Source organism: Ictidomys tridecemlineatus, chromosome 12 (assembly GCF_052094955.1).
Source record: "Ictidomys tridecemlineatus isolate mIctTri1 chromosome 12, mIctTri1.hap1, whole genome shotgun sequence".
Classification (NCBI taxonomy): Eukaryota; Metazoa; Chordata; class Mammalia; order Rodentia; family Sciuridae; genus Ictidomys; species Ictidomys tridecemlineatus.
The window spans coordinates 110312405-110325211 of NC_135488.1; the positions used below are offsets into that span (position 1 = coordinate 110312405).

The following is a 12807-nucleotide window of genomic DNA, read 5'->3' on the forward strand; positions in this document are numbered from 1 at the left end:
GTGGCAGTCAAAAAGGATACATCATTTCTTTTCCTTACTTTCTTTCCAAGGGAAGTAAGGCTGGAGCCTAGTTAAAAAAACAAAAAAAAAGGGCGGGGGGTAAAGATGGGTTCTATCTAGTACGAGGTACTGTAGAGTGAGGAACGATCATTATAAATCGAGCTCAACTTTGTTGGGATTGATGGGGTGTGCTGAAGGGCACTGAGCTGAATTGGCTGGACCAGCCATGCTTGCTAATTAGAGCTAATCCAGAGAGACAAACTTTCCTGTACCTTCACGACAGAAGGTAAGTGAGCAAGTTGCAAGGTCTTTCCCTTCCACCAGGACTGGGAGGAGAATGAGCGCTATCTTCTGCATGTTTTGTTTCAGAGACAGCTGCAGGTCCTCACAGAGACAGTGCTGGGTGGTGAAAGGTTGACAACCCAAAGGGGAAGAGAAAGGACTTTAATAAGGAGCTTTCTAAAATAATTGCTCTTAAAGGTATTTAGGGGCCTACTGGCCCATCACTGGTGCTGGCTGGAACAAATAGTAAATTCTACTGGCAACTTGGAGCTACCTCAGCAGGCATTTTATCAAGGGGACCAGGGGCCATGCTAGAGTTTGGTCAGGTCTATAAGTGCAGGGATTTGAATGGAGTCATTTTGTACCAGGAGTTTTTGCAATCCTTACTTTCATATAATTGTATTGATACAAGGTATTCATGCTTAAAAGTCTGTTTCTCTATATCAGAAATAATTATATAAATAGAAATTAACATTGAAAAATTGTGACCATAGGGTTGTAAGATTTTTTAAAAATTTTTTTTGGTTGTAAGATTTAAAAAAAATTATTGCGTCATTGTTGCAGTATGTATCAGAGCAACAGATGTGTTACATTTTTTGATAGTTATTTAAAAAATAAAATTATGTTCAAAATGCACATCTTAATGAGATGAGTAGGGATTTAAATGTTGCTTTTAATTGTTTTATGTGCCCTTGGATGACTTACTTATTGTCAGGTTGAGATTGTGTTCACTATGGGTTCTTTTTCTTTGATAGTTTATATTTTTGTAGGCATAAATACTTAAAAACTTTGTTCACTTAGATAAGTGGTGGGGGCTTTGTTGTCACAGGACCACTCAATTCTTTGAATGTCCTCCAAGTTATAGACTAAAAATTATATAATGAACTATTTTTAAACATTTTTTTAAAATTTTACATGAACACAATATTTTTAATTTATTTCATGTGTTGCTGAGGATGGAACCCAGTACCTCACATGTGCGAGGCAAGCACTGACACTGAGCCACAACCCCAGCCTGTATAGTGAACTATTATTGAAAATTATTTTCTGTGATTTATCAGCTGACACTTCAATTAGATCCTTAATAAATTTTGTTGAAAGCAAAGATTTAGAAACTTTGTGACATGCAAAAAGAAATTTGTTATCCAGTTCTTGGAGTCCTATTATATCTCAATATTTTGGATTGTTCTTTGTTAGGTTGTTGGAGATTTATAGACACTGGGACAGCATATCAGAGTCATATTCAGGAATAGTGAGATGCTGTCTTTCTAGTGAAGGTGGACAAAGGTCATTGATAGAAAGAGCAGGATTCACACTTTGACCTCTGGCATGTTCTCAAGAAGATTAGTTTTAGGAAAAAAATAATTAGAAAAGATAGCAGAGGAACAATTTTCTACATTTCTATGTGTACCTTTGGAAGGCCTTGTGTACTGGGACACATGGACCAGTTGGAGACCTTGCATCTCCTGCAGGGCAGTCCCTTGCCTGAACACACACAACTGCACCACCAAGAACTGTTCTAGGAATCGTGTGGCGGGAGACTTGGGGAGGAACAGTGTTTAGCCTTGGGGATCAGACTCCTGGGGTATTTTGATCTTTTTCAGAAACTGTCTCCTGTTATCCCCAAACATTCTGCTAGCTGCTACTTTGCATTTGTTTCTCTACCCCAGGAGACTCCTTGAAGTCTTGAGCCACTGTTCTTGGCAAGAATATATTGTGTTCCTGAGGTATTTTGAAGCACAATAAAAGATTGAGAGTTGTGACCATAGACATTCTCTTTATGCAAGCCTTTGTTTAGTTCCTCAAGATGTTCTGTCTGCCTCAGGTTTTTTCTTCCTCTCTTTTCCATGTGAGTTCTTGGTCCCCCTGCAAGTCCTGGTTCAGTTATCACCTCCTTTATGACACCTTTTTTTTTTTTTGGTCACCTTAAACCAGATTTTTTTTCAATGTCCCCATATACTCTTCAAAATTTCTCATTACATTTCATATTTCTTTTTGAAATTGCCTTTTTATATGTCACATTTTATAAATGTTCACTTTTTTTTCTTTTTTTTTTTTTTTTTGGTATCGGGGATTGAACTCGGGGGCACTCGACCGACCACTGAACCACATCTCCAGTCCTATTTTATATTTTATTTAGAGACAGGGTCTCAATGAGTTACTTAGCATTTGCTGAGACTGGCTTTGAACCTTCGATCCTCCTGTCTCAGCCTCCTAAGCCACTGGGATTACTTTTGGGTTGACTTTTCTGTTAAGATGTATGTTCTTTAAAGAGAGATTATGTCATAGTTTATCTTTGTATTTCTGATACCACTTCCAGCCTAGGACACACTCAGTGTTGAGCATGAAAAGGAGAAGGAGGAAGAGATGGAGGGAAAGTGCGGTGAGTTAGTAAATGGGAACCTAAAAAGAATGTCTTTCATTACTCAAATTGTTTTCAATCTCCCAACTTAGATGCTAAAAATATATCAAGTTTTCTCTTGACTTTCCTAATATTTTACATAGTTGCTTTTAGCAGCATAAACTGTAGGTAAGCTCTGATTTTTTTCACCTCACTCTGTAGGTATCCGCTGGGTTTTCTTAAGTCACCTGCCATTTTCTAAATGTTAGCTTTAGGTTCAAAGTCATGCTGTGTTTATTAACAACAACAAAAAGTCTACCTAGCGGACCTTATCAGTCTTAAGTGCCTGCAGCTGATGGACATTGTCTTGGTGAATTCTGCATAGAGCCATTACCTAAAAACTGGTATATGTTCTTCAAAGATAGAGGCTATGTCTTAGTATTCCTCATATCAATTATAGGCCTAGTACACACTCAGTATTGAGCATGAAAAGAGAAAGGAAGAGATAGATGGAGGGGAGTGAGTAGGAAGACAAGGGGTCATTGGTTGAACCCAGGGGTGCTTTATCACTGAGCTGCATCCTCAGCCTTCTTCATTTTTTTTAATTTTTGAGACGGGGGTCTAGCTAACTTGTTGACCTTGAACTTGTGATTCTCCTGCTTCAGCCTCCTGAGTCACTGGGATTACAGGCATGCATTACTGCATCTGATTCCACAGCATCAAGTTATATGATAGCTATGCTTTTTCATGGTGTCTCATATTTCCAACTACACTTCGACATATCTAGGGACAGAGACTTATTTAATTATGTTTGTAACTAGGACCTAGCCTAAGACAGGTGCACAGTGTGTACTCAGTGAATGTCCAATGAATGAATAATTGGAAAGCCCTCGGTAGTTTGATGTCCTCATACCTTTTCCTGAATGACTTTGATTCCTACAACCTGCCATTCTTCTGCTACTGTACATTTAGGCCTGATTTTTAAGTCTTATAAGTCCTTTTCAGTTCCTGTCTCCTTCAGCCCACTTTGTGGGAATAACATACTGCAGTGTTGCTAGGTGATCTGGAACTACTGGAGCATTTCAGACCCTGGGCAACTTGGGGTATGTTGAGAACGTGGAATTTTATTGCACTTTTAAAGTTCATGTTAATTAGAATTGTTCAATTGTTAGCAATCATTTACGGTTGGTTTTTAAAGTACCATACATTGTATTGGGTGCTAGGAATACAAAGAGTTGGAAAGCACAATTTCTTCCTGAAGGATGGCAGTGTTTAGTCAGGAGGTGCACAGATAACCAAAGGATCTAGGTGCAGTGTGGTACATTCTATGACATAGGTGCTCAGAGTGCCTTAGGAATGCATGGAAGTGACTTGTCACCTGGGAAGGAGATGATGTCAGTGGAGATTCTCCAAGGAATTGAGATCATGAACTGGTTCTGGAAGGACAGGTAGGGAGGCCTGAGAACAGATAAGATTCACTTTCTCAGATAACTGAAGTTCTATATTTTTCTGAGAAACTGAATCTTCTTACAGTGTGTTTTAAATCTGGCTCTAATAGGCCATCTTCATGTAAAACTCTTAATATGCAGTTGCCCTCAGTGGCTTCCAAATCGCATTCCCTAGTTAACCTAGCATTCACTTACGATTCATTCTCACCTTGTCTTCCCAACTATAGTTTTTTAGTATTGTAAGCCAGGGGTTAGTAATCTGTGACCTGCAGGTTAAGTTTAGCCCATTGTCTTTTGTACAGCTCTTACCTACAACTGGCTTTTATATCCTTTTAAAGGATGGAAAAACCCAAATAAACAAGAGTATGTAACAAAGACTCTCTGTGGCCTGCGAGGAAGCCTGCCTCAGGCCCCTTATTCTCCTGCCCTAGGTAGACTACAGAGTGCTCTCATGTATTAGCATGGACCTTCCTACTCCTGCAACTGTGCTTTGGCTGTTGTCTTTCTGAAACTCTTGGTTCACTGAGTTCAACACTCTGTTCAAAGGGTGTGTGTTATGTCTGAGCCACAGTCTACCCTCTGGAAGTGCTTCTGTGGCAGGCCGTAAACAAATAGAAACCCAGTAGGTTAGTTATGAAGAAAAATATAAAGGAGGGTAAGGAGAAAAGGGTGGAGAGTGCCCTGGGTGTTAGGGTTGCCAGGGAAGCCTCCCTGGTAAGATGGGGTTCATGTCAAGTCCTAAGGTGGGTCCTAGAAGAGCATTTCAAGTAGAGGGCAACAAGTGCAGGGCTTCAAGGGACAGAGGGGGCCAGTGTCTTGGCCTTGAAGACTGGGTTTATTCTTAGTAAATTGGACAATAGTCAGTAGATCTGAGCAGTGGAGTGGCATTATCCCATCTATGTTTTAAAATATCTTTGCTACTAGGTAATGCTGGAAGTAACAAACTGACCCCGTAATCACCAAGACTTAACACCACAAAATTCTCCTTCCGTGTCCAGAGCCACTTGGGGTCGTCTTAGGCACCTCATGAAAAGAGGGGGCACTGGAAAATGGGTTGTGATTGCCCCAGCCCAGGGTGAACCATGACTTTCCTCTCATATTTCGTGGGCCCATCTTGTCACATAGGGCCCATCTTTGTCACATAATGACATGGGGTTGAGAAGTAGAGGGTATAGGTGGAATGTGTCAGTTCTAGCTTACCCTCGGTCCACCAAGCATTCTTCCTGCCACAGAATACATGCCACCCTCTGCCAGGGCCCACTGAGTCATTATAGAACTCCAAGCCAACCTAATCCTGGGTAGGCTGTGCATCAGGTCCAGCTCTGATCCAATTTGTGGGTTAAATAGGCAAACCTATTGCTTTGCTTTCCCATACCTACCAGGGCGCACAGTTTATATGGTGAAATAGGCTCAGGTAACTCTGTCAAACACCTTGGAAGGGGAGGATGCAGGAGATTCTCTGCAGCTGTGGGGATCCCTGTTGAGGAAGGTAATGTTCGTGCATTAGGTCTCTGTGGGGCTCTCCAGGGGCCTCCCTGTTGACCTTTGCCCCATGACTTCAGGCTTATCTGCCAGGGAAGTCTCTTCCACTTTCTTCTGTAGCCACATATGGAGTGATGCTAGAGGCTTGAGCCCACTTTGAAAGCTGCCTGAAGAGTGTTGAAGGCCCAAGTGTTGTTTCAAACAATCACAGTCACCTTTAGTCCAGGCTTCTGGTTTCTTGGGCAGCACCACTATCTCAGAAATTTAGTAGAGTTCTTACATATTTGATATCTTTTACCAACACATGCCCATAACCACATCTCCGGGCTCTTTTTATTTGCTTATTTGTTTTTGAGACATTTTTCTCAGATACTATATATCTTTAGTTTATCACCCTATACATAGTCTCTCAATTTAAAAGGAGCTATCTTAAAGCGGTCAGGTGTCTGTGGAAGACCACATCATTAATTGAATCTCTGCCCTGAGTCATTTTGGACAATTGAAAAAAATTTACGAGATGTCACACCCTTGGTTTATCTTTCCCCTGAAGCACTTTAATCTCCTAAAGGTTTTACCTGGCATTTGTTATCTGTGGATTCTCAATCTTATCTTTTACTACTGGGGTCTAGATTTACTACGTTTTTTTTTTTTTTTAAACCCCATAAGCCCTTGAATTTCTGCTATTTCACAGTTCCATTTCAGTCCTACACACAGACTGAACAATGTCATTTCTTTCTTGTGATAGTTAACCACAGCATCCTGTAACATCCAACACATATTATCAATGTTCCATTTTCCAGTCTATGGTACCACAAGTTCCTTAGGGATATGATCTGCACCTGACATTACCATGGGCAATAGTTTTATGAAATAGTTCATTATAGCATAACATAACTATTTTTGCAACATCTAATCTGATAACCAAAGCCACATATTGCCTTACCCTTAGTACATGGTGTATGTCAGAATAGGCTTAGGTATGTGTAGTGTCTCAACAGTCAGAAGGTTAATATTCGTTTTCCTAGTTCAGTAAAGGACTGTAAAAGACCCTATGGCATAAAAATCACTTATGATCCAGGGTGATGGAGGCTCTGCGTTTGTTTTAGCAGCTGCTGGCCTCTGGGCCCTGCACGCTTCCCAGTTGCTGTGGTTGAGAAAGAAGAGAGAATGGATAGGGATCCGTGTGAACTTTTTGTTGCTTTGGCTCAGAAATAGCAGGTCACTTCCACTTGGATTTAATTAGCTGGAACATGGCTTAGCCTGACTGCAAGGACATTGACAAATACAATGGAGTAGATGGGGTACTTGTGTTCTCTGTCATATTTGGAGGCACCTTGCAACTATTGCAGCACTCTGTGAAAGGTGATGGTGTCTGAGAACAGTGCTGAGAGGGGAAGTGCTGAAAATCTTAGAGTTTAGGGGTGTGTGTGTGTGTGTGTGTGTGTGTGTGTGTGTGTGTGTAGTGCTGGAGATCAAACCCAGGGCCTTCTGCATGTGAGGCAAGAACTGCAACTGAGCTGTATCCCCAGCCCAGAGTGTAGGTATATTTTGAAGCTAGACCCCAAAAAGATTTGCTAATGTCATAGTTGACCCTAGCTATTCCACCTCCATTGTCTTGGCCCCAAATATTTGTAGTTTCTTGGTGATCGTGGCTCATGATTTTCTCTATTTTCTGTGGGGCCTGGGAAATAGAAGCTCAATAATACCTCTTTATTGGGGGATGGAATAATTTAGCCACTTATCTTAATTTCACAAAATCTACATTAATAACAATTATTACTGCAGAAAATAGCTTAAAACATCTTCATTTACTACATTATAGTAATAATGTATATGACATGTTAATGCTATGATTTTCAAAAAGAATGTTAAGAATAAAGGTACTGCATGGCCACCAGGTATAAAAAAGAAATTGCTGTTTCTTACTCTGAAACATTTCTTTAATCATTTCTTTTTTCTTCTCCACTCATCATGGAAAATTTTAAATAAATCAGCTAGACATAAATTCAGTGTTAAAATTATAATTCTTAACCACACTCTGGAGTCTTTTAGCAGTGGACCTGTTTTTATGAAGTGGTGAAAAACTTGAATGAAGTCAGATGCCTAGTGAAAGAAGAGCCCTTCCATCTTTTTCATATTAGCATTCTGCTGCTTGGAGTTCCTGGCTATCTCACCAAAGTTAGGCTGTATTTATTTATATCAAGCATCAGGTTATTGAGTTATCTGGAAGGATCACTTAAAATAGGAAAAATGCATTTTCTTATGCCTCCGTGATAATGAGGTCAGTTTTAACTCCTGAAAACAGTCACTTTTCCTCTCATGATCCACATCAAGCTTCATGACAGCAGTGTTAATGTGAGCTCCAGACTCAGCAGTGCTAAGGAGCCAGGCCCCAGGTACAGGGGACAGAGTGGGTCATGCACATAGAGCAGACGACTTGCCAATGGATTTGCTGTAGAGGCTCATGAGTCGGAGTTGACCCTTTGTTTGCAAAGTATTGAAACATGACTAGGGATTGTCCATGCTAAAACGAGGGAAGCCAGCATTTTATTGAGACGACAGATGTGTAATGACAACTGGGAATGATAAGCCTGGTAGAGGCCTAGGTTGTGGCTTAAAATTATAAGGCCAGAGGGTTGGCTTGGAGCTGGTTTGTGAAGATCCTTGTCTTCTATGCTGAGAAATTTGAGGAGATGATAAAAAAGGTTCTTCTGAAAGAGAATTACATGACAATTTATTAGATGAAAAACCAGCAAGAAGAAGTTGGCCTGTATATTTTATCAGTTGGTCAAATTAAAATTCACCTTCCATTTATTGAGTACTTGCTATGAGGAAGGTTTGATAGTGATCGTTTTATGTATTATCTCATTTTTGAGAAATGACATCAGACAGTAGATGACATTTTTTTTCATATTTTGTAAATGAAGGCAACTAAGGCTCAAAGTGCCTGCAGTCACCCTGGGAGTCAGTGCTAGGCACAGGCTTTGAGTTTAGTGTGCTTCCTGCTTGCCGTGCATTCATTCCAGGGTTGGTTGGCAATGGCGAGTTAAGCCTTGGACAGCAAAGATTGCATCTGGACCTAAGGGCTTAGGGACCCATTGTTTCTTCTGGAACCTCACTTTCTGTTCCTGTGAATCACCTGCCTTTCCCTACTGTCTTACCAATTTATTCTCTTCCACAGTGCATAATAGGGCAGGAAGAGTATTTGCAAACTGATATATTAAAAAAAATCATTGTCTAAATTTTATTTCTTGGGACAAACAAATATAATAGAAAGATTCACTGTACAATATTGATTCTTATTTAGCATTTAAGCAACATACTCTGGCAGAGCCTGCCTGGATGAACAGGTGACGAAGAGGCAACTGTGAGGAACAGTGATAGGTAGCATCCTCTGGGTAACCATATGCTCTGGGTTCTAGTTTTTACTCTTTTCACATAACTCTCCTGATCTTAGTCTCTCCATGCACATGGTGGAAGAAAGGGAGTCCCTTGAGCTAAACATACTTTCTATTATCTTGTACTTCTAAACTACAGGGAGGAGTTCACTGTTTGTTGAGGTAAAGGGAGAAGAATGTAATTTATTCTTTCCAGCATTGGTGACTTCTGATTATTTTTATGCCATACATAGGTGCTTAGAGGCAGAAGTCTGAGAAGGGAGGAGGCTATAGAACTTGTCATGAAGCTGCCTTTGCAGAGCAGGGGAATAAAAAGTTACAATTTAATGGAAGTAGTACTTTCCTAAAGATATTTTTTATCAATATTTATGTGGGATTAAGAAAATGTCAGCTTTCCCTATTTGAAGCTAATGATTCTGTGTAGAGTGACTTGGAAGTAGCAGATAAGAAATGGAGGGTTAGTGGAGGTATACCTCCTAGTGTGGCCACTGACTTCTATTTAAGACTATTCCTACTTTTCAGAATAACCAGAGATGTACAGTGACTGATATTAAGAAATAATAGGGAAGCTGGGGGCACTGGTGCACACCTGAAATCTTAGCAACTCAGGGGCGGGGGCAGAGAAATAATAGGGAAAATTGAGATTTTTGTCTTAGGAATTTTATCTTTTTTTTTTTTTAATAAACTCAAACACATCCTTTTAAGGATATACTAAAAATGGGCTTGAGTAGTTGACAGAAAGCCAGAATTCACAATTCAAAATAACACAAATCAGGGCTTCAGAGGGCACCAAGAATTGCTCAGAGGTATCTAGTTTCCCCATCAAAATGGGTAAAGTTTAGACTTTATTTTATATTCATGAGGATAAGCTTAATATTTTTAATATTATTAGAAAAATACAACCCCTGCATCACCAAACACAGCCTGACACATGTCAGTGAATAAATGAATTGTTACAGAATACTTGGAAAGTGGAGAAGAAAAAAATTGTTCATAATTCCAGTACCTTCATTGTCACTGTTTTTTTTTTTTGGTATTTATTAATATACATATGTGTGTATATATATAAACATATATATGCACACATGTATACACATGTACATGTATATGTATATTTATAGGCAAAAGAATATATTATGTGTGCATATATTTTGTATTCAAAAAATATATCCTGTACAGATACCATTTATATTTTAATGTACGCTTGGTATAGAGTTTTTAATATCCTGATCTCTAAAATTTAACATTTTATGATAACCATTTTTCAAAATAGCTATCCTTTTTCTAATTTCAGTTTTAATGACTGCATAATATGCTAACCAGTAATTTGTCATAAACTAGTCATCATTTCTCTTGTCAATTAGATTGCTTTTGAAGTTTTCTTTTTAGACTTGTTCTAGTTAAAAATCTTCATGCTTATATTTCTTTTGAATTATTTCCTCATAATAAATGACTAGAACCAGAAATTTGGTTTGTAGAAATGACTCATTTTTTGCTCTGTAACTGATAGTATGAATATTGATTTCTCTATCTCAGCATTGCCTAATTGATTATTATCATTTTGAAACTTATAGTTCTAATTTAATAGTACAAATGTTTTTCTACAAAAGAAAAACTAGTGAAAATCCTATTCATTGGCTAAATTGTAAATATAAAATTTTACTTTGATTTTCACTACCTTACTAATGCCTTATTGAATATGCCATATATAATAATCAGGATGGTTTGTCTCACTGTGGTTTAAGGCCTTTTTTTTTTTTTTTTTTTTTTTTTTTTTTTAAAGCTATCTGTGGAAGCACGTGAAGAGATGACTAGGAAGGCCATTAAAATAGTCAAACATTTTATTGAGAAGCCAAGGAAAAGAAATGCAGAAGAAAACGTTGAAGAAGCTAGTGATTCTAAGGTTACCTACGTGGATGCTTTGAATCATCTGGAGAAATCGCTTGCCCACCTGGAAACTCTCCACAATAGCTTCATTGTTTCTCTGAAGAATAGTGAACAGGTAAGGAAATGGAAACTTCTGTATTCTCACAGCAGTTATATCAGGATGTCCTTTTCTTTCTTTTAAAAGCTATGTTAGTAGTTGTGTCAGTCAACTTCCATTACTATAACAAGTGCCTGAGATCATCAGCTAATAAAGAGAAATGGTTTATTTTCACACTTTTCAAGGTTTTCATCTGTGATCAGTTGGTCCCATTGCTCTGGACCCATGGCTGCACATGATGGCTGCATTCACCTTGTGTTCGGGAAGCAAAAGAGAGAGAAGAGAGTTCCACTATTCCCTCCAAAGGCCTGTTCTCATGCCCCAAGGAACACTCACTGGGCCACACCTGTTAAAGGTTCCACCAGCACCACCTGAGGGATGGAGTCTTTAACACGTGGACCTTTGTGGAACACTTAAGATTCCAATTCCAAGGCAGTCAGAGTGGTTCATGCCTGTAATTCCAGCAACTTGGGAGGCTGAGGCAGGAGGATCACAAGTTTGAGGTGAACCTCAGCAACTTAGCAAGACTATCTCAAAAAATAAAAAGGAAGGTGGATGAAGCTCAGTGGTAAAGTGCCTCTGGGTTCAATCCCTGGTAGCCCTGCTCAAAAAATATAGATAAATACAAAAAAGCCCAACTCTAGCAGTGGTTTTAATTGGGTTTTCAGACTTGCAGATACACTTTAAAATGGTTCTTAAGCCTTTATCCTTTAACCTTTTCAGTATCACTTAAGATTGTCAGTTCACTTTTCTTTTGGAAGGAATTTGGGCCACTTAATACAGATAATACCTGTATTATCAGGGAAAGAAGAGAACGGGAAGGTGGGAGGGGTTTGGATAGCAGGCGTTGAGCGAGCCCTGGACCTGTGCCTTGGCAGAGGATGGTCCCCATATTTCATAAGTGCTAAAGATGGTGCTTCTCAAGTTCTTCCAGCTGCTGGGTGTTGCTCTCCAACTGAATAATAATGGGGGTATTCCTCATAATTTTCAGAAAAAATGTCAGAAATAGCCTCTGATACCTCCTTCAACAGTTTTTTTTTAAACATGCATCCTCCTTATCCTGTATTAATGTTACATGTTTCCAGTATAACTGTATTACTGATATGAATTTTATGGCTGGTAAAAATTGTTCCTCTTCATTTGTTGTTGAGACTGTCTTTAAATACCACCTGGAGCTCAGGAGCCCCTGCCCTTGCTGGGGTTTGAGGACCTGGGTGTTAGCGCTGTTGCAGGGATGCCAGAAGCCCTCTGAGGCCTCAGAGATTTTGTTCTGAATTCTCTCAGGGGAGTTTAGATATCAATTTTTGTAACTGGAGAGTTGACAAATCAATAAATGAAAACATTGTTTAGATATATGAATAACATTCCAACCACCCTTCAGTTTTGTGGCAAAGGAACCTAGCAAGGCCACTGACCTCCTCTTTCGTTTTTCCCAAATTCCATTTATTGACTTATTTCCTTGACTTGTAGAAAAAAATATTCATGACTAGAAAGGTCAGTTACTGGAAAGGAATTCAGATAATAAACAAATGGGAGCCTTCAAAATTTGTATGAGCCATGTAAATGCAAACCCCTCATTAAAAAGATAATGGGAAGAAAGTTTGCAAAGTTTGATAGCAGTTTTATTTCATTTTGTATTTTTCAGTGCCTATTAACCTGTACAATGAATATATTAAATAATGATATGAATAATATAGAAGTCTTTTTAGGGATCAAACTGGCTTTACTAAGTTTGATTTTATCCTGCTGATATTTATGTTACCACAATTCATAATCATATGAACTAGGGTGAACTTTGAATCTTGATTTCATGAAAGTGATTTGTACTTATTAGCATAAATTTCTAAGTACCTGTTCATCTTTTTTTTTGGT

General features: G+C 38.9%; 1 protein-coding gene across 3 annotated transcripts in view; it reads left to right on the forward strand.

Moving 5' to 3' along the window:
• Nbas (NBAS subunit of NRZ tethering complex) overlaps positions 1 to 12807 on the forward strand; it is a 298757-nt gene that overhangs the window by 239975 nt on the left and 45975 nt on the right. For all 3 annotated transcript variants that reach the window (XM_078029643.1, XM_078029644.1, XM_078029645.1), the window contains one exon: positions 10735 to 10953. In XM_078029643.1, coding sequence (XP_077885769.1) covers positions 10735 to 10953 — 219 coding nt within the window. The remainder of the gene's footprint in view (positions 1 to 10734; positions 10954 to 12807) is intronic.